Below are 23,701 nucleotides of genomic sequence, written 5' to 3' on the forward strand. Positions count from 1 at the left end.
CCACCACCACCCCCCGCCCCCGCACCTCTGGGCTATACCCCAGTTGTTGTGTGCATAAATAAATAAATCTTAAAAATAAAATAAATATTTAGGTCGGTGACTTGGGAGCAAGAAAGAAGAAAGGAGTGAGGGCTACTAGGCCAGGGAGGAGAAGGAAAAGGACTCTCCTAAGGCAGACAAAAATTCAGAGAAGACAGAAGAGGAAGAAAGCCATCTGGAAATGGGGGAGCAGCCTTTTGTAAAGTAACAGGGAGGACATTGTCAAGAGAAGACTCTCATTCTTAAAAGGCCAAATGAACATGGGCCCCAGGCCTGTCTTGGTGATAGTCAGGTCCTAAGTCAGGAGGGAAGGGAGGGTGACTGGGCCCTCTCCGGGTATGACCTTAGGAAGTCACTCCCCAGCCAGGAGGCAAATCTGACAGCCTCTGCACTGGGCAAAAAACTCAGTCACATTCAACCCTCCACCCACGGGACAACTCCCAGGATGTCTGAATTTGTCAGCTGCCCCCCCTTTACCAGGTGGCCCTCACACTGTGTTCTGGAAGGAGGGGCTCCCTGCGGGTGGGACGCCTGGAGAGTGAAGCTGAAGTAGTAGACAGAAGCAAGCCAAGGGGCCTTTCTGGTGGGGCAAGGGGTTGATTCTCAGCACTATGAAGCTACCTGGAGCACAAGTTCGATCCCCGGCCAGGGAGCTAACCCACATGGCACAGTAGACCTCTCTTGTCTCACCTGCTGCATCCATCGGCAGTGTATTTCAGTCAGTCTGCCTGTTCTGCTCCCCACTCTGTCTCTGGTGAATCCTCTCATGCCCCCACATCTGGCCTGTACCCCCGTATGCATAAATAAATAAATCTTTTTTAAAAAACCAAACGAACCAGCAAGAAGCCAAGAGTGCTGGGTGCCAGGTGTAGGAGAGGCACCGGTAGCAAGAGTGTGTGTATAGACGTGTGTATGCGCACATATACACAGTGCAGTGAGGAGCAGCCAGGGCTGCTGAGAAAGCAGACAGAACTAGCACAAGGCAAAAGAGACAGAGAGCCAAGGGGGCTGGACAAATGCGTGATGTGTTCTGGGTAAGTAGGGAAGACAGCTGGTTGTCCTTCTCTGGGGGTATCAGAGAAGAATTATTGGAAGAGACAGAAACCGAACAGTGTTGGTGCAGAAGTGAAGAATAGAGACAAGGAAGGGGAGGGGAGTGATTGCAGGCTGGGAAAGTGGTGGGTCTCGTTTCCTCATCTGTAATGAGGCAATGATAACAGTACCCTCCTACCTGGACCTGTGAGGAATTAGCTACGTGGAAAGCACTTCAAATAGTGCTGGCATGTGATAGATTTCCACTAAATGTCAGCTTGGGGGCCTCCCTGGTGGCGCAGGGCTTAAAGACACAGTGCTATCAAGTTATCACCAGTCACTGCAGCACGAGTTTGATCCCCAGCCCACCAGGGAGCTGATCCACATGGTGCAGCAGACCTCTCCTATCTCACCCACTGCTCTCCTCAACTGTGTATTTCAGTAGATCTGCCTGTTCTGGTCCCAGCTCTGTCTCTCACCCCCTGCACCTCTGGCCTACACCCCAGTTCTTGTAAGCATAAATAAATCTTTAAAAAAAAAGTCAGCTCAGCAAGAAGGGGGACAGCAAATCTGAGAAATTGACTGTGGAAAAATCAGGGAAAGGCTTAAAAGACTAAGAGTTTTGGTACAAGTGGAGTAAGGGGTCCACACAAATGCGGAAAGAAACTGCTGTTGGAGAGAGCAAAGGGCAGGGTATTAGGGCACAAGGATGCTGGCACCAGGAGCTCCTCTTAGTAACACGTTCTCTGACTCAGTGGGAGCCTGCTGTCTGTATTGTCTAAGGTCCCTTCCACATTCCTGTGAGGCAGCCTTGGACTCTGGAGGTGACGGTGACTGTGGGAAGGAAGACAAGGCCATGAACCACTGGATAATAAATGAAGTGGCTCACCAGAGGAGATGCCAGAGTTTCAGCCTGGATGGGGAAGTCCAGAAGAGAAGGTTTGGAAGGAAAAAAGACCTTAGTTTGGACCTACTGCCTTTAAGATGAGAGGCATACAAGACAATGGAAAGACAAGTCCAGAAGATGGTTAGAGGGGAGTGGGGGGTTTGTGATTCAGGGAACCATTTGCAGGGCAAGAGTTGGAAACCATGAGAATGGACACCACCAAATCTTCCATGTGACTCAGTGATCTGGCTCTGCCTCTGTCTGATCTGCCTCTATGGCCTGGACCCTGATGCCTGGGAGAAATGTTGGCGGAAAGATAGGGTGAAAGTTAAAGTAAATTTTGGAACTAACAGAAATGGAAACTTGTGGCTGCCCCTTAAAGGTCTGAGGATGAGCACACAGGAAGACTGAGGCACATGTACCCATGGAAGATGCTGACTTCAAAGTCTGCAGTCAGTAGAAGGTTGCAGTTTTGTCCCTGGCCTCTGTATTAATTCTAGACCCTGGCCCTGGCCCTGGCGGCAAGCCAACCTACTTCTCCTCCTGGTTGCTCTAGCTGCTGCTAGGGGTTTTCTTTCTCTGCTCCTCCCCCTCTTCAGTCCCTACAATTGCCTCTGGCAACCTGAAGTCATTTCAGCCACCTCGTCACCTCCCGGTTGTCACCTATTCTTTTGCCTGCCCCCTTATGTTTAAAAATCTGGTGTATATTTCACGTGTGTTGAATCAAAAATGTTGGCTTTGAAATACAGTTGTAGTAGGTTGCATGTCATTTACTTCTGTAATGAGGAACCAGATGTAAGGACAAGAATGTTTGTGAGATCTCAAATAAGTCAGTGGCCCTGGGTTCACTGGGGAGGCCTGAGGCGTTGGGCAAGCAGCCTACGATGGAGACAAAGGTTAAGAGGGAATGCAGGGATGATGGTGGTGGTGCTAGGGGGCGGTGGGGTAGTGCTGCTGCTGGTGGTATTGGTAGGGAGCCACAAATTTCCAAAGCATTGGCAAGAGAATTCCTGTGGCCAAAAAATCCCAAGTCCCTGGGGCATGAGGACAAGATCTGTTTTGTAACCTTTCCAAGATGGGGGATTTCCAAGGATCTAGTGCCAATGGGAAATCGTGGCTCTACTATGCAACTAACTCATTCATTCAACCGTCTCTGACTAAGCCATGAGCTCATGTGCTTGGGACCAGGACAGCCATTGGGCACCAGCAATTAGGGTGTCTAACACCCTCTGACAGAGGACTGAATATTGGGAAGCACAGAAGGGGAATAATATGAATTAGATTTTGGATTATGTAAACCCAGATGGGAAGTCTAGTTTGTGGGGACTCCTTAGGAGAAGTCCATTCCTGCTCAAATGCATTTATTTTCCTTTCCCTTTGTTAAAAACAAGACCATAGGCCCAAAATGGAGTCACTTCTGCTAAGCACTATTGTCACCAAACCAAACTGAGATCTAGTTATAGTTTTGGCCTCTCCCAGAAACAGAATCTTTAATCAGTCAATCAGGAATCACCTTATCAGCACTAATGAGGTCACCTGATAAGACCCCTGGCCTCCCCTAAAGGAAACTGACCTTGCCAAGATCAACCCACTTTTTGCTATTATAACTTCTTTGTGTCCATTCCTTTCTGCCTATAAAAATTTCTCCTTTAGCTCCTCTGTGCTCCTTTCTTTGTGCTAGATGGGACTCTGTCCTAGTCATGAATCCTCAAACAAAGCCAGTAAAATCTTTTAAATTCACTCATTTGAATTTTAACACCTTCCAACCCTTCCCGCAGGTAACCTAGGAGCCAGCCTTCCGGCACTCGGCTCAGTTCCCATTTCCCAGGTCTTGTTTTTCACTCCGGAGTCTAGTCCTGGCCTCACGTCTTCTTGAAAATGTCACACTAATCACAGAGATCAGGCTCCACATATGCCCATCCCCCATTCCCTTCAGGATGAGGTTTTGCTTGCCTCATTTTCCACATACTTTTCCACCCAAGTTTTGCTAGCTCTTAGCTAAGTCTAGTTTAGTCCTGGAGACCATTGTTTGTTTCAGTTCTCTCTAGACGCTAGGCCAATGACCCCTTCAAGGCTGATAAACACTCGCTGACCTAGGCACAGGATGTTCTATGAAGGACATTTCTGGGTGGTTCTAAAACAAATCCTTTCCAGCTTATCTTTGGCCCCAGGACAACCTATTGAGCCCACAGCCTAACACGGTGCATGGACTAGAAAAATCAAGTGACACGGTCTCTCACTAGTTGTAGAACTTTGGTCAATACTGTGGCTGTTTGGGCCTCAGTTTCCATCTTTACAAAATGATCTGAAAGATCCCCTTCAGCTCTGGCCGTCCAGGACGCTATGCACCTGGTCAGCTGGTTTCAGGACAGCCTTTGAAACTGGAGGCTCTTCCAGGACCTTTCCTTCAGACGTCCGTAGTCTAGAAGTCTGCTCCCAGGGTCTGGGTCTACAGCTCTAGTTCTGTGTCAGCAGTAGACCTAAGTGTCTGGTTGGGCTTGGATTGGCTTCTCATTTCCAGGAGACACAAAGCATGTGCGTAATCCTTTAAGGCCTAGACATGGACTCATGATTGAATGTATGTCTGGGTTTCACTATTACATGGGGGGACACGGGTTTGGGATTTTGAATAGGAAACTTCTGGGAAACACTGGGGATGAGGCAGGGGAGGTAAGGGGAGGGATAGATTGCTAAAGGCAGAGACTGCACTTACACGGAGGACACACAGCTGACCCGCCCAGGCCAGGGCCCACTCTGGGCCAGGGCACGGGGACACCACTGTGCACCCACGGGCAAGCTGGTCCCCTGACCCAGCTGTTCCAGTCCCCTAGCAGCTCCTCTAGTTTTCCTTGGCTCAGGGAAGCAGAGGCGTCCCCTGAGCCCTCGCCCCCCTCTACCGCAAAGCAACTGGCTTCCATTACCCCTGACAGCTCCAGAGCAGCAGCCCAGCCCCCGCCCGCCCGTCCCAGACTGGCTCAACGCCGTTCCCTTTTATGGTGAAGGCGAGGAAAAGCAAGGAGTGAGGCGGGGAGTAGGTTTGTGCCGGCAGAGCTGCAGTCGGTGAGCGACTCCCTGCCCACCAGAGCCCCTCACACGTCCTCTCCCTGTCCTATAACACGTCTACCCAAGCTTTATCCCCCCCTGGGCCGCACACTCGGCTCCGAACCCCAGACCCTCCTGCGGGCCCAGCCCTTCCTCCCCTCTCCTCCCTCACATCCGGGGGGTGATTTCCCACTTGGCCGCAGTCCCACAGTTTGGGGTTTGATTCCGGGAGGGTCCGCCCTACTTCCGACGCCCACCCCGGGCTGGGGTGCGTGGAGCCGCCTGGGGAGCGAGGCCTCGCTCGGGCCGCGCCTGGCGGGACGGGGCAGAGCGGCCGGCTCCGAGGAGCGGGGCACCCCGCCGGCCCGGCCACGTCCCCACTCGGCGCCATTCCGCAGCCGCCTCCCCGGGGCCCCGGCCAGGGAGGGGACCCCGAGGGCGGGGCCCAAAGGAAGCACCTGGCTGGGCCGGGCCGGGAAGCGACGGGTGGGCAGCTGCGCGGGGGGCCGAGCAGGAAGGAGGGCGGGAGTTTCGGGGTCAGGCCGCGCTTTCCACCCCGGCCCGCCGCGCACCCTTATCCAGCCGCTCCTCCGCTCCGGGGAGGCGGACGCGGGGCCGCACGCCGCGCCCCGGCCCGCGCCAGCTGCCGCCAGCTGCCCGCGCCGGGATCAAAGCGCGCGCGCGCCCCCCCAGCTGCGCGGCCCGGACCCCGCCCCCGGCGAGCGCGCCCGCCGAGCAGGCGAGACGGCGCGGCTAGAGGGGCCCTCCGAGCGGGCCGCACGGCCGGAAGCGACTGGCGGGGGCGGAGCTGGCGCTCTGCACTTCCGGCCCGGGATTACTACCTCGAGCTGGTGCGCAGACCGCGTCGGAGCCGAGCCCAGCCGGTCAGGTGAGCGACACGCAGGCGCGGCCCACCCGCCGGTCGGCGGTGGCTGGCCCGGGAGCGAGGACGGGCCCGGCCGGGGCGAGGAGCGCGTCGCCGGAGGCTCAGTCCCTCCTCTTCCCCGCAGGATGATCACAGACGTGCAGCTCGCCATCTTCGCCAACATGCTGGGCGTGTCGCTCTTCCTGCTTGTCGTTCTCTATCACTACGTGGCTGTCAACAACCCCAAGAAACAGGAATGAAAGTGGCGCTTTCTCCGCCCCAGGTAACGGTCCGGGTCGTAGCGCCCCGGAGAGTGGAGTGGCGAGGCCGCGCCAGGGGGGCAGGGTTCGAAACTTCAAATCAGAAAGTGTCGGACCAAGAACTGAGGTCCTTTATCTGCAGAGTAGGGAGCGCCTTGCAGTGCTCTCCCTCTTAAGCTGCTCTCTGCTAGAATGGGAGTGGGATTCTGAATCCCCCTCAGTCCCATCTTCATGTGTTCCCCAGGTTTCCAAGTTGGGGGTATGGCTTCAAGGAGGCACTGATACAGGTAGGAATAAAGGCACTGAGGCGGCCATCCAACTCGGAGAATATGGGCTGGTCACTTAAATAGCCCTCACTTTCCCAAAGTTTAGGCTTTTATTTAGGCACCAAATTTTCTGGTGAGGGGGCATGAAGGCAAAGAATTTCCATATTCTGGGGCCAGGACTCTGATTTAGAGGTTGGCTACTGTAGACCTAAGTCAGAGAAGAAAGGTGGGGTGGTGGTGTGGGTCAAAAATGTGAAGGGGGAACAGGTTGGATGGGAGTGGATTCCTGAAGGATTTCCCCAGAGGAAAGATGTAGCATTTTCCTTACCTCAGGTCTTTCCCCCTTTTTTCTAGGGTTCCAGGACATAGTCTGAGGCAAGATGGAGGGTGTGAGGGGCCTTCACACTTCACTTCATCCCTTCTACCCATCACAACATACAAAGCAACTACACCTGGATTTTTCCAAACAACTTTTATTTCCTCAAAGTCTTCCTTAACCCTATGGAACAAGAAGCTGCCACTGAGTAGGGCCCAGTATAGGGGCTGCTTTCTTTTCTACTCCCCACCCAATATAAAAATATAGATATATTTTTTTGTGGTCCCAAAATCTTGTGCTGTGGAGGGAGGGAAGGGGTGGCAAGTCCCTGCTTTGTCCTGTCTCAAGGTGCTGTTCTGCAATGCAGCAGAATGATATCACTGGCATTCCAAGGAGGTACCGTTGTCACATGGAATCAGCAGCTGAGGGTGGAGACTAGCACATTTCTCCCTGTGTTCCCCATCTTGGGATTATATCCTAGGCATGATGGTCCAGGCATCAGACCCGGGGAGATGCAGCAAACGAGGGAGACTTAGGGACAAAACAAACCTCAGTTTGGCCCAAGGGCCCCCCACTGTAACAAATCCGGGACTGGGAGTCAGAGAGACTACAAGAAAGAGGAGAAAAGGCAGGGGCAGAGTGGGGCCGTGGGGGCCCGGCCTGAGGCAGCCTGCAACAGAGAAGAAAGAGGAATCAGGGTTGTGGAAACTCTTCCTCTCTTATAATCTTTTAGCCAGGGACTGGGAGATGACAGCTAAGGATAGGCAGGTTGAGTATTACACTATGGTCTGATGCTGGAACCAGCCAGCTCCTAGGCCTTAGACCCAAACTTGAAGTTTTCTTCTTATACATTGAAGTAAAGATTGAGGCCATGACAGGGAAAATAAATCAGGGACCAGATTCTCAAAAAAGTACATTTAGTCTTGGGGTCACGGAACAGGGAAGGAAGAAAATGCTCCTGAAAGGCAGAAATGGGAATGAGGAGCTAGAAGTGAGAGGTGGGGCAAGGGACTGAACTCTGTGCTCACCCTGGTGCAGAGCAGGGTCCCGGCTCCAGCTCACTGCTCTCCCTGGTCCCAGGAATAGGGGATGTGGGGCCCGAAGAGCCTCTCATCCCTCTGCGAGTCGGCGGTGAGCCCCGGCCCAACCTGGGCCTAGCCTGTGTGGACATGGGTAAGCTAAGAGGCTGGATTCTTCTATGAACTTTTTTGCCTCTAAGTTTGCTTCTAGAGTTTGCATGCAGAAAGAGTGTAGCAAAGGGGTAAACACAGGTACTGGAATCTAATTTCTGGGCACGGTCCCTAGTGCGAAGGTAAGGCAGAACAACAGAACTCCTGGGTTCATTTATGACTGTACACTCCAAGCCTTGCTTAACTAGGGGAAGCAAAAGGATCCAGCATTTAACCTCAGGGTCAGGTGTGGCTGAATAGAACAGCACTGTGTGAAAAGATGTTGGAGGATTGGTAGACCTCCCTCAGAGCCGCTGCCTCAGCCCCTGCCAGAGCAGCTAAGCTTCACCCATATAAAGTCAGTTTCTGCCTACACCCAAGGACAGCCAATCTAGCATGGGGATCTGGACTGAGTCAGAATTGGTTGCATAGCTGTTCCTAGGAGCAGCAGCCACATGTGTTACCTGGGGAATCCGGGACCCCTTCTGGCGGGAACTCTCCTCGGGCAGGTCTGGGCAGAAAGAGAGGAGAAGCTAAGGGAAGGGACCGGCAAAGCTAGCAGGCTGAGGGTGGGGTCTAACTGGCAGGTACATGGGTTGGAGGCAAGCAAGAGACCTGGCTGAAGGGAAGGGGAGCACTGGAGTCAGGCACCAGAGCAGGTCTTGATGTGGCTGGGAGAGGTGGTAAAGCGGTGCTGGGCATTTTCCCTCCCACTACCCAGATGAACAGTGCCTTGTTGGGCTCCACCACAGCTGTTAGCTGGGGACCAGGGAAGACCCCAAAATGTTACCTGTAATCGGGTCCTGATACAGGGGATCCGAGCTCCAGTCCCTAGCAGACCTTTCCCAATCACCATGACAGCCTCTGACTTGTCCCCTGAGGATAGGAATGAGCAGCTGCTCCCTAAGGAACAAAAGAAATTGGCATCAGGGAAGGGGCAATGGAGTAGCAGTAGCTTTAGATCAGTCTTGGCACTTTTGATAGCTGGGCTGGGTAATTCTGTCTTGTGCATTGTAAGATGTTTAGCAATGTGCATTGTAAGATGTCTACCGTTAGTTGCTGTTTCTTCCCTTAGCCCTCACTATTATAGTCACCAGAAATATCTCCAGACATTGAGAAATGTCCCCTGGGGGGCAAAATCGCCCCTGGTTGAGAAGCACAGCATGCAGTAATCTGGTCCAAGGAGTGCAGCAGCAGCTTGGGGCTTGAGTCAGAACCCACTCAAGCTGATCTCTGAAAAGGTAGAGACCGTAGAGCTTATACCACTCAAAGTTACAAGCATTCAAGGATTAAGTCAGCAGTACCCTCCACTGGTGGACTGCGGGCTACCCCACTGCTACCCGGTGAAGAGAGTGTAAACAGGGTAGATGTGATGGGCTCTGAGGGAGGTGGAAGAAGTGGAGTCTGATCAGTTCCCCTCCAGTCCTTTACACAGATGGGTCTCTAACTCAGAAGCAGTGCAGACAACAGCTTTTGGTCACACAATATTTGCAGTGAAGACAGGTGAAAGGTCTGCGCTTTTTTTTCATTCTTCAGGTTTGTCTAATGTTGGCCAGCTCCTGAAGTCAGGAAGCTTGACTAAGTAGCAAGCGGGAAAAGACCTCAGGTTCCTCAACTATGAAAATGAGGATTCAATGCGTAGAGCAATGTCTGGCATATAGTAAACGCTCAATAAGTGGTAACTATTATTTTATTATACAAAGGTGTTCACTGAATTCCAGCTTCTGTACAGGGAGTTAGGATAATCAGGAGGATAACTATGTCCCTGGCCTGGAGTGACCTGCATTAACCAGGTCAAGAAGGAAGTCTGGGTCAGGTGACAGCATAGCTGAAGGGATTTCTTCAAGCTCAGTAAGGAGCCTGGTTTAACAGCCTGGGTAGTCGGGAAGGAAGGAGGCTGGTGAACACAGACTTAAGTGGCAGTGGGTACAGACCTGATATGCTGAGTGTGTTGGGCAGTAGGCAGGAGCCCATGTTTCGTGAGGAGGCTGGGCCAGAATTAGTTGGGGCTGGGACCAGGCTGCCTGAAGTAGAGCGATGGGTCGGCTGCTGCCGCCGTCTCCTGTCCTGGCTTCGGGGCTCTAAGTAGAATGGACACAAGCAGAAAAAAAGGCTAATGAGGCACTGTCACTCCTCTGTCCCGCTGGCGCCCCTCGGTCAGAAGTACCTGCTTTTAACCTTTTCATCACACCAGTGTCCCTGGTTTAAAGTAACAAACATTCTTCTGCTCCCACCAGTGAGCTAGTGTGTATAGTAACTCTCATTTATTCCATTAGCCAGCTCCCAGCCAGCCTTCCTCCTTTGCGTCTCTGTAGCCAACCAACCTGCTCACATACCAGTTCATTCCACTGACAAAGAAGTTCCTGAGCTTGGCTTCTAAAACAGCTTCCCTAGGTTCTTCTCTAACTGCCTCTCCAACTACTCTTCCTGCCCTCCTAAAAGTCAGTGTTCCCCCACCTTTCCGTTTTTGGCATTCTGAACTCCCCAGGTTTCTATCCCTTTTCTCCTGAACTGCAGTTTTAATTGTCCACTACACATTTCTGCCTGGCACACTCATCACCCAAACAAAACTCATTTTCTCCCACCCTGTGTCCCCCCTATCTTGGTGAAACATATGTTAGAAACTCGACTCCTTCATATTTAGATTTGTGTCTCACCAAGTTTTGGTAATTCTATCTCTGCTTTCACTTGAATTCCTTTTTTTTTTTTTTCATTTTTTAAAGATTTTATTTACACAAGAGCTGGGGTACAGGCCAGAGGCACAGGAGGGTGAGAGGATTCACCAGAGACAGTGCGGGGAGCAGAACAGGCAGATGGACCAAAAGCACTGCTGAGGGGAGCAGTGGGCGACAGGAGAGGTCTGCCGTGCCATGTGGGTATCTCCTTGGCTGGCCAGGGATCGAACTCTCGCTGCAGAGGCTGTGGACAGCTTCCTAGCGATGCGGTCAACACTCTGCACCACCGGGGAGGCCCTTCCTCCTTTCTTCTCCCGTGTCATGGTCAATGCCCAGATGTATGTGTTTATTTTTCATCTAGCTTTTGAAAAAAATCCCTACTTGGTGGTTCTTTTTACCATCTATCCTTCACAAAGGTGCCAGAAATTACTCTAAAACATAGACATGATCAACAATCACTTTGGCTTAGGCCAGGGGAAGATACTGAAGGTTTTTTAAAGGGTAAACTCCAAACCTCTTGACATGGCATTCAAAGTGCTGTCTGCTGGGGCTCCATTCTCTATATCCTCAGTGGGCTGCTTGCCTGATCTTTTACTCCCTCTGCTTCAGCTCTTAGGGCTGCCAGCTATGTGCCTGCTCTGCAGTATCTGCTCCTCACCCTACTGAAAACTTGGGCATCTTGCATGTCCCTCAGACATGTGCCATCACCATGTCAGTCTCCTTGACCATACAGGTAGAATTAATTATTCTCCTTTATTCACTATTCTTTGTGCACTTGGCCAGTAAACAATTTAGTGCAGGTAAAGTACTTACAGTAGTGCCCACACATAGTAAGTAGGAAGTGTTAGCTAATACTCTTAATAGGAACTTGAGGGTGTGGACCTTGTCTTCTCCACTACTATATGTCCCAATGCCTATAAAATACTGTTTGAAAAACCAGAGACCTTAGTAAGTACTTTGTTTACCTAAGCAGCAGACACCAACTACAGACAGATCATTTCTAAGGACATAAGAGTTATACCCTGTAGGACAGCTCTCTCTGGTCTAGTCCATGTGGTTAGAACCTCACCGCTGTAAGTTCTGAAAGGTGGGCTTCCAGTGGAGCAGGTGCTGAGTGGGTGGGGTAGGGAGGCTTTCAGACTTGGCAGGTCCTCATTACAGAGCAGCAGCGGATACCAAATGCTGTCAAACCAATGAGCTAGTTTAACCTTCATGGAACTGAATTCAAAGGAACTGATCCCTAACAAAGCAACATGTTAGATGTGAAAAGTCTCCAGCTTAGGAAGTACTTGACAAGAATATCATCTTGTGTAGCTACACTGAGCTAGTCAAGATGAGCAGTAGCCAGTAGTAACAGGATACCTTTGGAGTGTCCCAAACCAAAGTTTAAAAATTGATACATGAACAGGACTAAAAGGGAGAGACCTCACTATGGAAGCTACTCTACTTTGAGGAATTTGCTGAGATGGTGGGTACCAATTACAATCTCAAGACCATAGCTAAGAGTCAAAAACAGATTAAAGGACTAGTAATTAGTAATCTGTTTTCACTAATTACTGTGATGCCAACAAGACAACAGAAGTCAGATTTATGGCCACGGTCAAACCTGAAATATTACCTACCACTGTTGACTTAGACTTTGACTACTACAAAGCCCAGGCCTGGATAAGTCTTTGGTTAAAATGTCCAATTCACAGTGAACAGTAGGCAGAAATAAGAACTTGTTAGAGAAGGAACTAGTGGGTTTCTAGATGATCTGAGAAATACTTACTCATAGAGTCATGCTGAAATCATGTTAACAGATAAAGCCTCATCCTCAGTCCAGGAAAGAATAAGTGAAAAAGGGTGAAAGCCTTTGGGACATTTGTAGGTTCTAGTAAGAAATCGAGTAACACTTAAGGAAGATGGGAAGCTAAACAGGCAAATGATATCATAAATTCAATGTGATATGCAGGGGTCACAGGAAAGATAGTAAGGATAAAATAGGGATCCTGTCCTTAATTAGTTTCAGGATATGAGACAAGGTCTGGTCCAGGAGGCCTGAACTGGAGCATATAAAGCATTTAATTACAGACTGCACTTAAAAGACCTGGCCAAGTCTGCCTGTAAACCCGGCATTGTAAGCATACAACCCAGTTTTTCATGTTTTGATTTTTGGCTCTAGGCCTGCTTGGCGCCCACTGAGACGAGAATTAAAGTGAGGGTCCCAAACTATTATTTTCGGGTTCTGAAAAAGCAGCTTAAGTTTGAATGCAAGAGTGATAGGCTATCAGTTCTGCTTCTAGATGTATTGAATTGATATTTTATGATAATCAGCTACAGATTCTATTTCGGGAGTGGCAAGATAGTCGTGGGGCAAAGGTCTGTGAGGTAGAGCTAGACAGACCTCATGGATGAGTGGGTAGTCTAAGGCCTCACACTTCAGAGGAACACTCTTCTCATTTGTCCCTAGGTCCTACATCATCCACCCTAAACACTTTTAGAACTGTCCTATCTGTAGCACCCCAGATCTTATTGAATCCTTGGGGGTGATTGCAGATCTGATTTATGCCCTCCTGAGTGGTAAGGATGTGAGAAGCATTCATTTGGCTCCCAACTTCTTGCCTTTTATTCACCCAGCAGATATTTGCTGATCCCTTAATAAATGCCAGGCGCAGTGCTCAGGGTAGGTGTGTTAGGAGGCATTTCCTGCCATAAGACAAGTTTTAAGCTATTTAACATGCAACTTTTGTTTGCAGTGGAAAAATTAAGTCATAGAATGGGGGGCAGTTCCTATGTCCTGTAAGTAGCTGCTTTATCAAAAGTGGCCTGCCTGCTGAGCCAAGACATTACAGAGGCCAGGAAAAGATTTTGGTAACCTCAGGTGTAAGTGCCAGAGTTGGGAGTCGGGGAGTGAGAGTGGTGGTGGTAAGATGACAGCTGAAGGTGCCCGCCATTACCTTTAAGTTCCTTTTATACTAGTATTGCCCTGGGCAGGCTGGTGGGCCAGGGAATACATTTCAGTTACTGAGTGAGACTTGCTGGGATTGGGGCTAGGACTAGGTGAAGCAGATGAGACACAAAGGGCGCACATTTTAAGGAGGGCCTTGTCCGACCCCGCAAGTGAGCGCCTTCTTAAATTGTGTCTCCTGGGCACCTCACTTTGCCCTGCTTTCATCAGTACATAACCACAGACGGAGAGTTTGGCTTACATAGCTACGCTCTCCCCAGCAAGTGTTTGCATACTTCTGCGCCAGTAGCCCCTCACAGGCTGTGAGTTCCCTCACTTCACGGTTGGCCTTTCCCGTCTCTGCAGCAGTGGCTGCTGATAGTGCTGTCTGCTTCTGAGCCTGACTACAGGTCTGGGGAGGTGCCCTGAGTGCCCGTTTTTGCAGCAGAAAAGAACAAGGTAGAGAGGACCTTGGCACTGTGATTGGGATTGCTGGAAGTCAAGACTTATGCAACCCTTTCCCAGTCTCCTGTCCCAGGAAAATTACTGCTCACTCACTGGTTTTCTAAAATGTCATCCCTAGCCAAAGACAGAACCTTTCAGACTAATTCCCTGAACTTCTGCCTTAAGCTCCTGGCTGGGCTGCCTATTTTCTGGATAGTCCAAACTAATGATTTGTTGTAGTTAATAGAGAATTGACATTAATTAAGTGTAGTTAAATGTGATATAATTTTTACACATTAGTGGGAAATTTCTTATAAATTCACAAGTTAAAAGAAATCCTTTGTCAAATCACAATCCAAATTTTAGGTATGGAAAGTAATAGCTGCTTTATAGTTAGATTTATGAGATTGGGGATTGTGTTTTCCTATCTTGGAAGACAAAGTATACCTAAATATGATATATAAGCTAGGCACATCTGCCAGTGTTCTTCAAATCATTTCTAGATTACTTACAATTCCTTATGCAATGTAAATAGTTATTATACTTTATTATTTAGAAATGACAAGAAAACCTGTTTGTACATGTTCACTATAGATATAGACATCGTAGGCCTAATTAATTACATAGTATGTATTTTCCATCTGTGATTGGTTGAATCTGCAGATGTGGAACCTGCGGATGTGGAGGGCTGGCTGTATGTTTAAGTTAACACATTATCTTTGTTTTCAAGACATTTCAGTTTCTTCTACCTTTCTTAGTTTTCGTGGTGAAGAACCTGGCCTTTTGAAACAGCTAGTCTACTTGTGTTTTTCCGCTGTGTCCGGTAGTTCTGGTCTTGGCTGTCATATACCACCACCTACTTTTCAAAACCATTTCTCAACTGAATGTCTCTAGCTAATTACTCTGTGTGTTTATCTACAACAGTGTCCCGAGGTCAGACTCTATGTTTCTAATTGTGTGTTTTTATGTTGGTTTCGCTGTCCCGTGTCCTCTATTAAATTTCAAGTCATTTGATCAGGAATTATTCAGTATTGACTATGCCTATTTTATGTTTTTATCTTGGGAAATAAACAGAGTACCTGTCCCTCACTCAAGGAACTTCTTAATACAGCGCTCTCTATTGGGGTTGGTGGGGAGCTGTTAATAGTACACTAATTAAAAGCTGCCTAGAATCCTCCAGTGAGGAGCTAAAAAAGGCTCTTTGCTGTTTCCCTTTTGTGACCAGAGGAGAATTTGGGGTGCTGATGTTCCTTCCTTTCTAGGAACTATTAAGAGTTAAGAGGTATGAGAGGCTGATCAAAAAACGCCAACAATAATAATAGGGAGAAGAAATTTGAATATTAAGTTTCAATAACCGTCAATCCCTGTGCAATCTTGGGCAAATCATCCTAAACCACCTCCGTTTCCTCATCAGAAAAATGGAAGTACCATCTACCTCTGTGGGTCCGCATTACCATGAAATGAAATATACACTATTTAATGCTATTTAAATATAAGGTATCATTATTACTTTAATACTCTCATTCAAGCACAGTGTGCAAAAGTGTCCTTTCCCAATGCAGACAGAATCTCAAATGAGGGCTTGGAATGTAAACAGGAACTGCATGCACACCAGGAGGAGAGCATCTTTCTGGCAAAGCTGGCAGGACCACTGTTTGTCCTGAGGCAGTGAGACTGACAGCTGCAGACCCAGTGAGGTTTCAGGTCTGTACCAAGAGCTTTGTTGAAAGCTGAGTAGCAGGGAAGTGCTAACAAGGACAAGTGCAGCTTTAAACCAGTAAAGCTCTTAGCTCCAGTGTTCAAGACTCCATATGCTTGGCAAGATTTCCGTACCTCTGAAACCACGCATGATACTGATTGATGGGTCGTGTGCTTCCAGAAGTGGGGCTGCAACAATCTCTCTCCCTACCACAGTCAAGGTCACTCCCAAGGGATGGCTCTGCAGTCCTTTCCTTTTCTTTTTCCCCAAAGATCCATCTGCTTCTGGTACACATTTTGACCCAAGCCCTCTTATCAAGCAGGGCCTCACTGGGCAAAACCTAGAGGCACTGATGCACAGTTGAGCAACTGTGATCATTGTTGGAAGGGGCCAGACTGCCCTATCGTATATGCATGGAACAGAAGCTATGTTATTTCATTTTCCCTTGGAAGAGCTGGAATCCTTCTGCTACCACTTTCTGCATAGGCTCTGAAGCTAGGAACAATTTTCAGCCCAACTTGGGCTGTGAGAACATTCCCCTTTATACTGCCCCCAACAGGACAGCCTATCACTGTCCTTGATGCAGAGGCTCCATTTCTCAATGTGGTCCTGCTTGGGCGAATATTTCATCCTCGGGAACTCCCCTGCCTCCCAGCAGAGAAGCACGCACAGCCAAGACTCCTGCCTCTGCCACACACAATACCACCCTGGAGCTCATGCCGCCGGAAACACCAACATCGCAGGAGAGGCCTCAAGTTCTGCTAGACACTAGTTTTATTGATTCACCCCTTGGTCCCAGACCAAGTGTGTATCTTCAGGCTCTCACTCCCCCCAGCAGTGCCCCAAACAACTGAGCATCTGCTGCAGCGGGCCCCAGACTGGCTTACCTCTGACGGGGCCCAGCACCCTGTGGCTGACCTTCTGGGTGCCAGAGCCCAGGCTTGGCAGCCCATTAGGCCGACTGCCATGAAAAGGAAAGCTGGGGGAGTTCTTCATCTGTGGAGAATTTTGTTGGCTGCTGCTGCTGCCACCAGCACTTGTGCCAGTGCTAAAACTTCGTGTGCGGCTCAAGGTATTTTCAGAGCAGGAAACAGGTAATCCACTGCAAAGAAGTAGATGCCAATTACCCCTGGGCCAGGGAGGTTTGTCCCAACTCTTTCTCCTAGGTCTGATATTCAGTAAAGTTTCACCTTTAGGGTGAAAAGACTTAGGGATTCATTCCATGGGGGTAGTGAGGAATGCATATTCCTGAGGTGTCTAACTTGGGTTGTACCTGCTGGTACACCTGCTGGTACCTGCTGGTCTCAGAATGCTTACAAGCCCTTGTTCATGCCTTCATGCTCCTGCAGAAAATGTACTAAGGGCTACCCCAACAGCTTTAACTCCCACTGAATTTCTGCCTTACAGCTTTGGTCCTGCCTCTGGAACCCCCCTCAGTCATACACAATTATATTTGTGAATGGGGAAAACTGCCCCCTACTCTCACCACAGCTGTATTTATTTTGTGCAGGGCTCTGGAGTAGGGAGTTCCACGCCTGATTTTCAATATCTAGGAAGTACACAGTTCCAGGGGAAAGGGAAAAGGATCCCATTCTTAGAAAATGAACTAATCTTAATAATTTCAATTTACCCTGGAAGCATTTATATCATGTGGTACTTTGGGGAAGAGGAAAGGAGTAACACTTCCTTGGAACTCCTGCTCCAGAACCCTGTGCCACTTCCATACCTTTCCTCCCCCTCTGCTCTCTTACTTGTTACTTTTGGGTGGAGTCCGAGAGCCTCTCTTCTTGGTGACACCCATAGTCACAGTGCTGCTCAGGCCGCGGCTGCTGCGCACGTGTTTTAGCATCCAGGCCCGCAGGTTAGTGAGGCTGCTGTGCTCTGACAGCACAATTCGTGGCCACGGATTGCATTCGGCCATGTCCAGGGCTGCAATGGCCATGGCTCGTCCCACCTGTGGGGAGCCCAGTTTGGCTCAGCACCTTGGTCTCCCAACCAGGTCTGCTGGGTTGGGGTGGGGTGCACAGCACAGTGGAAGGAGAGAACGGTCCCAAATTTTGTACCTGGTCTGTTTATCACAGGTGGATTTTGAGCTGTTCCCTAAACTGTGGCTTCTTTGGGGGCCGGCATCAATTACCAAAATAGGGGTGGCTGTGTATTCTGACTGGCACCAGAAAGGAATTCTCCCAGGAGTAGGTGTTTGGATCTCTTCTATAACCCATGGTTTTCTACTCTTGTGTGCCCTGGGACATCTGTGCAGGGGGTGCCTTTGAGCCTAAGAGTGGGTAAACTCAGTAATGGAAGAAGACAAGCTCAGAGGCAAAGACTCTGACTCAGCTGGACTAGGGATGCTCTGTAGTGGGGGGTCAGAAAGAGACTGTTCAAATGTCCTTTCCATACCATTATAGTTAGAGGCCTGTGCCTGCCCACAAAGGGAAATAACCAAAGTGGGGAGCCTCTCCTCAGAGGACTTTAGTTAGGCAACAGGCATGAAGGCCTTCCCAGAATTTGAGGTTCTTCCCCCCTACCCTTATCCCAGTTATTCATACCTGCTCAAACAGCTCCACAGTGTATCTGGAGGGGAAAGCTGGCGGGGGTGGGGGGCTGGCACGCCCATTGTCATGGCAGGCGGCAGGGATGCTGTTGACTGAGCGTCCAGTGTTGTAGTTGCATTCAAGTGTATAGCTAAGACAGAGAGATCCTTATCAGAGTCCTGCCTGGACAGAGTCAGGACAGAGCCATGGGGACAGCATGGGTGGTCTAAAAAGTAATCCCTTGTGAAAAAATGAAGACAAATAGGAAGTCCCCGGCAACTAGCATCTGCCCTACAGCACACACTCATAAGTTACAAAAAGGGGAAGTCCCAGACTAAAGACAGTCACACCAACCGTGAACCTGTGGGCCGCCCCCTACTCCTCAAGCACCCCAGACAGGGTACAGGGTATTGTTTTCTGTAGAGGAGTATGTCATTGCTTGCATCCCAGTTGCCTCCCAACCTGTGGATTATCCCTGAGGCTTTGTAGATTGCAACCCGGCCGCTCCCCTCCTTAGACTGGCCGTCTCTGCGGTCTCGGGCATACATGTTCTTTTCTGAGAAATTGCAGCCATGGAAATCGAAGTGTGCTGAGTTCAGGGAGATGAGCTTGGGATACAGCATATTTTCCACCTGTTTGGAGGAGAAGGCAATCAGGAGGAGGAATGGAGAGAAAGAAGGGACAGGGCAAGGAAGAGATGGCACACACGGGGCCATGTGACTCGACACGAGGCAGAGACTGTCACGGCCATCAGCAGTAGCCAAGGTCTCCTAAATTCTCACTGCACGCCTCACATTATTCCCAGCTGATGGAAAGTACAATTTTGCCTGTTTTTAAGCTCTCAGCTGCTTCTCCAGTAATACAAACCCCCCCTTCTTCCCTGGTTTCCCAAACTCTAGAAAAGAGGGTCTGCTTGACCTTCTTTCAAAGGTAATGATGGAGATCAGAGGCCCTGATGCCATCCCTTCTTGGCCCCATGAAGGTTATTCAGAGGCGGCTTCTCACAGTGGCAGGCCTCCCTGCCAAAGGCCACCTTCCCTGTTCATGGTCTTTTGTCTCCTAACCTGAACACCTCCCACACTCACGTGACATTCCTTGCATTCCTACCTGGGTGCTCTCGTCACTGAAGCTGTTGCCGTACATGAAGCAGCCCCTTTTGGAAGCGTGCCCATGCAGGTCCACGTAGTAAGCAACACCACTCTCTTTGGGCGGGATGGTGTCGGGGGTGGGCTGCTCCACCTCAGCAGACTGTTGTGGCACAATCCACACACTGTCAGGTTTTGGTTCTGCCAGCTCAGTCTGCGTCCAGGCCTCCGGGTTATCCCCGGCAGATGAGTGCCCCAGGTGAGCTTCATTTTGGAGATTGTTGGCTTTCTCAAGGTCAGAAAGGGGGGCCTCAGGAGGGAGATGGGAATTGTGCTGGTGCTCAGAGGGGGCCTGGGGGTTGAGGCGGGAGTGCACGTGGTGGTAGAGAAGCACAGCTTTAGCCCCGTAGATGGCAGGGTGCAGCACAGCATCGGGCTTCAGGTACTGACGGTTCAGATTCACTCCACGTGAGTCTGTGCTGTAGGAAAGTAAGAGCCGAAGCAGGGTCTAGAGATGGGGCCAGCAAAGGAGACTGGGAAATTGACTTAGAAAACGAGAGTCTGGGCTTTGCATGAAGGAAAGGAATTGGGAACAGGCCCTCTCCCGATCTGCTTCACTCCTATGGCAGAAACTAAGGAGGGACCCGCAGTTATTCTAGTTCTGCTCCTTCCAGAAAGAGCCACTGGAGGGGCTCATTCTCCCTTCAGGTCACTGGACCCATGACTAGATGGGCTCGCCCTTGTTAGGGTACACGAGGACTGGGAATACCGGAGAAGTCAGAGAAGAGTTTCATAACATTTCATTGAGATGCAGGGCATGAGGGAGGCTGGGACCAATACAGAAAGGCTGAGGAGGGTTCTTACCGGTAGTGACCCCGGACCACACCATCAGGGTTCAACATAGGAATCAGCTTAAAGACAAAGAGGCGACGTAGGGTTTGGGCCCGGGGGTCATCAGGTCGAAGGATGAAATCCAGAAAGCCATTGAAGACAAAGCTAGATGGTGTCTCCCCAGGGTGTACCCTACTGCTTAAGAAGAATATCTGAGGTAGAGAGGAGAACAGTCATTAGGTCAGTAATTCTAGTTTCACTCAACAGTAGATTGGGGGGTGGGCAGGAATAGTCCTGGGTTTCCAGCTGGCTGAGTCTGCAAGTGGAGTGGGAGTTGTCAGGCTGGCCTCAGTGTAGGCTGAGGCCAGAGTCCAAGATGTCTAGAGGCCACATGGCCTTATACCACTGCAGTGCTGGAGCCAGGGGGATGCCAAGATGCTGCCAATATGTTATTGTCACTCACCCTCTTGCCTGTGAAACAAAATGGCCGGGGGGTGCCGATATCAGGAAACAGCTGCTCCAGACGGGGCTCTCGATCTTCTTGAAGTCCATGGCAGGAACTGATTGTTAGCAGATCTACACGAAGTCCATCCAGAGAATAGCAAAGGATTTCCCGGTGGTAATAGATGGTATCCAGGGGGCTACGGGAGTACAAACCATTAGGCAGGCGGTACAAGGCCAGGATTTGTAGGACCTGGTCCCTCATCCTAACCTTTGGGGCCCTACCGTCCCTCACAATGTTAAATGAGGCAAGAATTTGGGTAGGTCTGCACTGCCAGAATGCAGAACACAGGACAGGATGAACTTAGTGTTTTCTCCCGGTTTTGCTCTCTAGGATAGGTTACTCTGTGAAGATGGCGAGAATTACCTTCTGTTGGGACAGAAAAAATGGTGTGCTGGGCAACAGTAGTGTTGGCTAAATTCTGGACAACTGGTGAGAACGAGGATATAAAGATGCTGGAATTGGGCAGGTGGACAAGGACAGGGTAGCTGTGGGATGCTGAGATCAAGGTCAGACAGAAACATACTTATCAAAGGTACCCAAAGTCCCACATTCTGTACAGAGAAAAGAAGGGATGAAATTTGCTTCAAGGCTCTAAGGGCAAGTTTCAGAAGTAGCAGAGGTGGCTAGGCGGTCCAGAATGCTGTGGTGGGAGTAAGAATGGGGCTGGCACCTGCTGTGGGTAGGGTGGTTCTCCAGAAAGCGCTGGTCTAGCTGGTTCAGCAAGTCCTGGCAGTCACTGTAGGAGAAGGGGTAGCAGAAGGCGAAGAAGGTGGTGGCCCCACGGCCCTCCAGGAATCGGTGAACGAAGGATAACACAAATTGCGTGTCTGTCATCTGAGGAGCAGAGGAGGAAAGGGGGCAAGACGCCACAGGTGTCAGACTAAGATCCTGCTGGGATCACCAGGAACTGAACTCACCCTGCTCGCACTGACCAGCTCCCCTCCCACTGTGACGTCCCAGAGGACAACAAGCTCCTCAAGGCTTCCTGAAGCAGCAGCTTATCGTGGACTCTGGCTAGCGCTGGAGGAAAAGCTGATACCCAAGCCTGGTGCCCACCTGCCTCGCGCTCAGTATTGAGGGTACACTCCTTTTCCTTTTCCTCCTCTACTTCAGCGCCCAAGTCTTTCCTTCCTACTCATGAAGAATTTACCTCAAAAGTAGGGCGGTCTCGAATGCGCTCCCAGCGCGGCCGGGTGGGCAGCGTGCGCACAAACGGGGCCATACCCTGGGAGTACAGTTTACTCTGCTTGTTCATGTTCATGATGTTGATCTTGATGAGTTTCCCTGGAGTTCCTCCCCGGACGCTGAAGTAAAACCATGACCTGCAGGCCAACCAGGGGGGGCAGGACGTTATATACTGCAGAGAGACTTGGAAGAACTGGAACAAGCAACATCGGGGAAGAGCTATTTAGTGGGGGCAGAGGTGGTGCACTGGTATGAACTGAGAGTCAAGGGGCTAATGAAGCATGGATCTGGGACAGGGCAGCCCCTCCTTTCCTGCTTCCACCCTCCATTACTTTCCTCTTACCTGTTCCCATTCTCAAATTCCGTTTCAGCACAGTCTGGTCGGGTCCACACGTTGAATTCATAGTCAGGGGAAGAAGCTAGGGTGCCAGTGGGGGCTGATGCCCCACCCACTACTCCTTCCCCATCACCAGACACAGACTCCACCTTCTCCACATGGGCTAGGTTCCCTGAATCAAAGCGAGAACTGAACAGCAATCCCCCACAGCGCAGCTCCATGGTGGGGGTGGGAAAGCATCCTCCTGCCCAGCTCTGGCCCTGAGAGCTGGGGGGAAATGGAGGGTGAGGAAGGAAGGAAAGGAAGAAAAATGAAAAGGTATTTTTTTTGGCATTTCAGGATAAATGTGTATGTCCTAAGCAGCAAGAAGCTCACTCCGGCTTAGAAAAAGTAGACAAGGGAAATCAGTATCCTGTCTTCACACTTACAGGTTTTTAACTGACTTCTGAAAGGATGCTATTTTACTAGCACTTGCCTTTTCCAGAAGGAATACTCAGTGGCTTAACTATGTTGAGAAATACTAAACTCTTAGGATTCTTTGCAACCCACAGATTAGAGAATATAATTAGAGAGGTCAGATTTCCCAAACCCAGCCAAGATTCGCCCACAGCAGGCACATGGCCATCTTGAAGCATGATGGGCCGTTCTGGATCTCTGGTCCCTAGACTGGCTCCCTACTCTCCGGCAGAGCAGAGTGGAGAGAACCAAGTTTCGAAGTTTACTTGAGCCGCTCCCTCTCTTCACTCTTCTGCCCTCACAAGCACCGACCAGGCAGTCTTTTGTGGTTTCCCCAAACCCTGGGAGCACTGGCGTTTCCTTTGTTGCTACTCTGTCTGGAAGAAACCTAGAAAAGCATGGCTTTTGCGGAGCCAAAAGAAACAGCAGGATTCACCTGCTCACCTATATAGATGAGTTCAATTCCACTTAGGCAAGGGTCTGTTTCCAACCCCCTCCTGCCCTGGAAGCCCTGGAGCCTCGAAAAAGCTACCTGGGTAGTAGTGAGTAGTGGATGTCCTAGGCACCCCTGAAGAGGGTTTGGTGCAGGAGGTGAGGGGGCGGCTTCTCGACCCTTCACTCCGAAGGACCCGAACACTGACCGCGCTCGCCCAGGGCGGGGAGGGACCCGAGGCCGGGGTGGGTGTGGGCGGACTCACACCAGGGACAGGGGAGGGACCGTGGGCTCGGGGTCAGAGGTGAGGCCACCGGGGGGGGGCCGGGGGCCCGGGCGGAGGGGCGGAGGGGCGGGGTGGGCCCGCCGCCGGCCCTGGGGCGGGGTGGGATTCCAGGGGGGCTCCGGGCTGAAAGGGCTGAGAAGGGGGCGGGGCCGGGGCTGGCGGGGCCCGCACTCCGCGCAGGGCCCCTCACCTCTCTCCGGGCCGGTGCTCCCGCTCCCTCTCCCGCTAGTGAGGCGCCACCTCGGGCCCCGGCACCTGGGCCCTCCTCCCAGGACCCAAACAAAACCCGAGCGCCGCGGTGCCGGGACCCCGCTCTGCCAGGAAACAAGAAGCCCCTCGCCTATTGGCCGCGGGGACAGCTGGCCACCCGCCCAGTAAGGCTCGCTGCCATTGGTCAGCACGCAGGGGTTCCCTCGCACGTTGGCGG

At 50.7% G+C, this 23,701-nt stretch overlaps 2 protein-coding genes across 5 annotated transcripts; one reads left to right on the forward strand and one right to left on the reverse strand.

Annotated features, from left to right (window-relative positions):
* The first annotated feature begins 5,794 nt into the window (after positions 1-5,794).
* OST4 (oligosaccharyltransferase complex subunit 4, non-catalytic) lies at positions 5,795-6,974 on the forward strand. Of its 2 annotated transcripts, XR_005128458.2 has the most exons (4): positions 5,795-5,888; positions 6,010-6,147; positions 6,369-6,411; positions 6,745-6,974. XR_005128458.2 is itself a non-coding variant. In XM_037528387.2 (3 exons), exon 2 carries the CDS (start codon positions 6,011-6,013, stop codon positions 6,122-6,124), a length of 114 nt encoding a protein of 37 aa, XP_037384284.1. In that variant the 5' UTR covers positions 5,795-5,888; position 6,010; the 3' UTR covers positions 6,125-6,147; positions 6,745-6,974. The 2 variants fall into 2 exon arrangements, 1 of the variants encoding a protein (XP_037384284.1); XM_037528387.2 differs by lacking the exon at positions 6,369-6,411.
* AGBL5 (AGBL carboxypeptidase 5) lies at positions 6,846-23,699 on the reverse strand. 3 transcript variants are annotated; one of them, XM_037528357.2, is made up of 16 exons: positions 23,465-23,699; positions 23,088-23,123; positions 22,106-22,366; positions 21,728-21,899; positions 21,248-21,411; positions 20,536-20,713; positions 20,106-20,284; positions 19,264-19,720; positions 18,619-18,788; positions 18,172-18,307; positions 17,374-17,576; positions 16,510-16,724; positions 9,810-9,956; positions 8,666-8,778; positions 7,735-7,865; positions 6,846-7,376 (listed from the first exon to the last, which is right to left on the reverse strand). In XM_037528357.2, exons 3-16 carry the CDS (start codon positions 22,318-22,320, stop codon positions 7,205-7,207), a joined length of 2,652 nt encoding a protein of 883 aa, XP_037384254.1. In that variant the 5' UTR covers positions 22,321-22,366; positions 23,088-23,123; positions 23,465-23,699; the 3' UTR covers positions 6,846-7,204. The 3 variants fall into 3 exon arrangements, with proteins under 3 accessions (XP_037384254.1, XP_037384252.1, XP_054557229.1); XM_037528355.2 differs by lacking the exon at positions 23,088-23,123; XM_054701254.1 differs by lacking the exons at positions 6,846-7,376; positions 23,088-23,123 and adding an exon at positions 8,340-8,386 and having other exon boundaries at positions 7,783-7,865; positions 23,465-23,697.
* Between the last annotated feature and the right edge of the window lie 2 nt (positions 23,700-23,701).

This window comes from Talpa occidentalis, unplaced genomic scaffold (genome assembly GCF_014898055.3).
Source record: "Talpa occidentalis isolate TD23 unplaced genomic scaffold, MPIMG_talOcc4v2.1 talOcc4.5, whole genome shotgun sequence".
NCBI classification, from domain to species: Eukaryota; Metazoa; Chordata; class Mammalia; order Eulipotyphla; family Talpidae; genus Talpa; species Talpa occidentalis.

Coding starts and splice junctions, on each gene's coding strand:
- OST4 (XM_037528387.2), top strand. CDS start 6,011: ATGATCACAGACGTGCAGCTCGCCATCTTCGCCAACATGCTGGGCGTG.
- AGBL5 (XM_037528355.2), bottom strand. CDS start 22,320: ATGGAGCTGCGCTGTGGGGGATTGCTGTTCAGTTCTCGCTTTGATTCA. Junction 18,308..18,618: donor GCCTCAGGGATAATCCACAG/GTTGGGAGGCAA, acceptor TCTCTGTCTTAG/CTATACACTTGAATGCAACT. Junction 7,377..7,734: donor GGACCCTGCTCTGCACCAGG/GTGAGCACAGAG, acceptor TCTCTGTTGCAG/GCTGCCTCAGGCCGGGCCCC.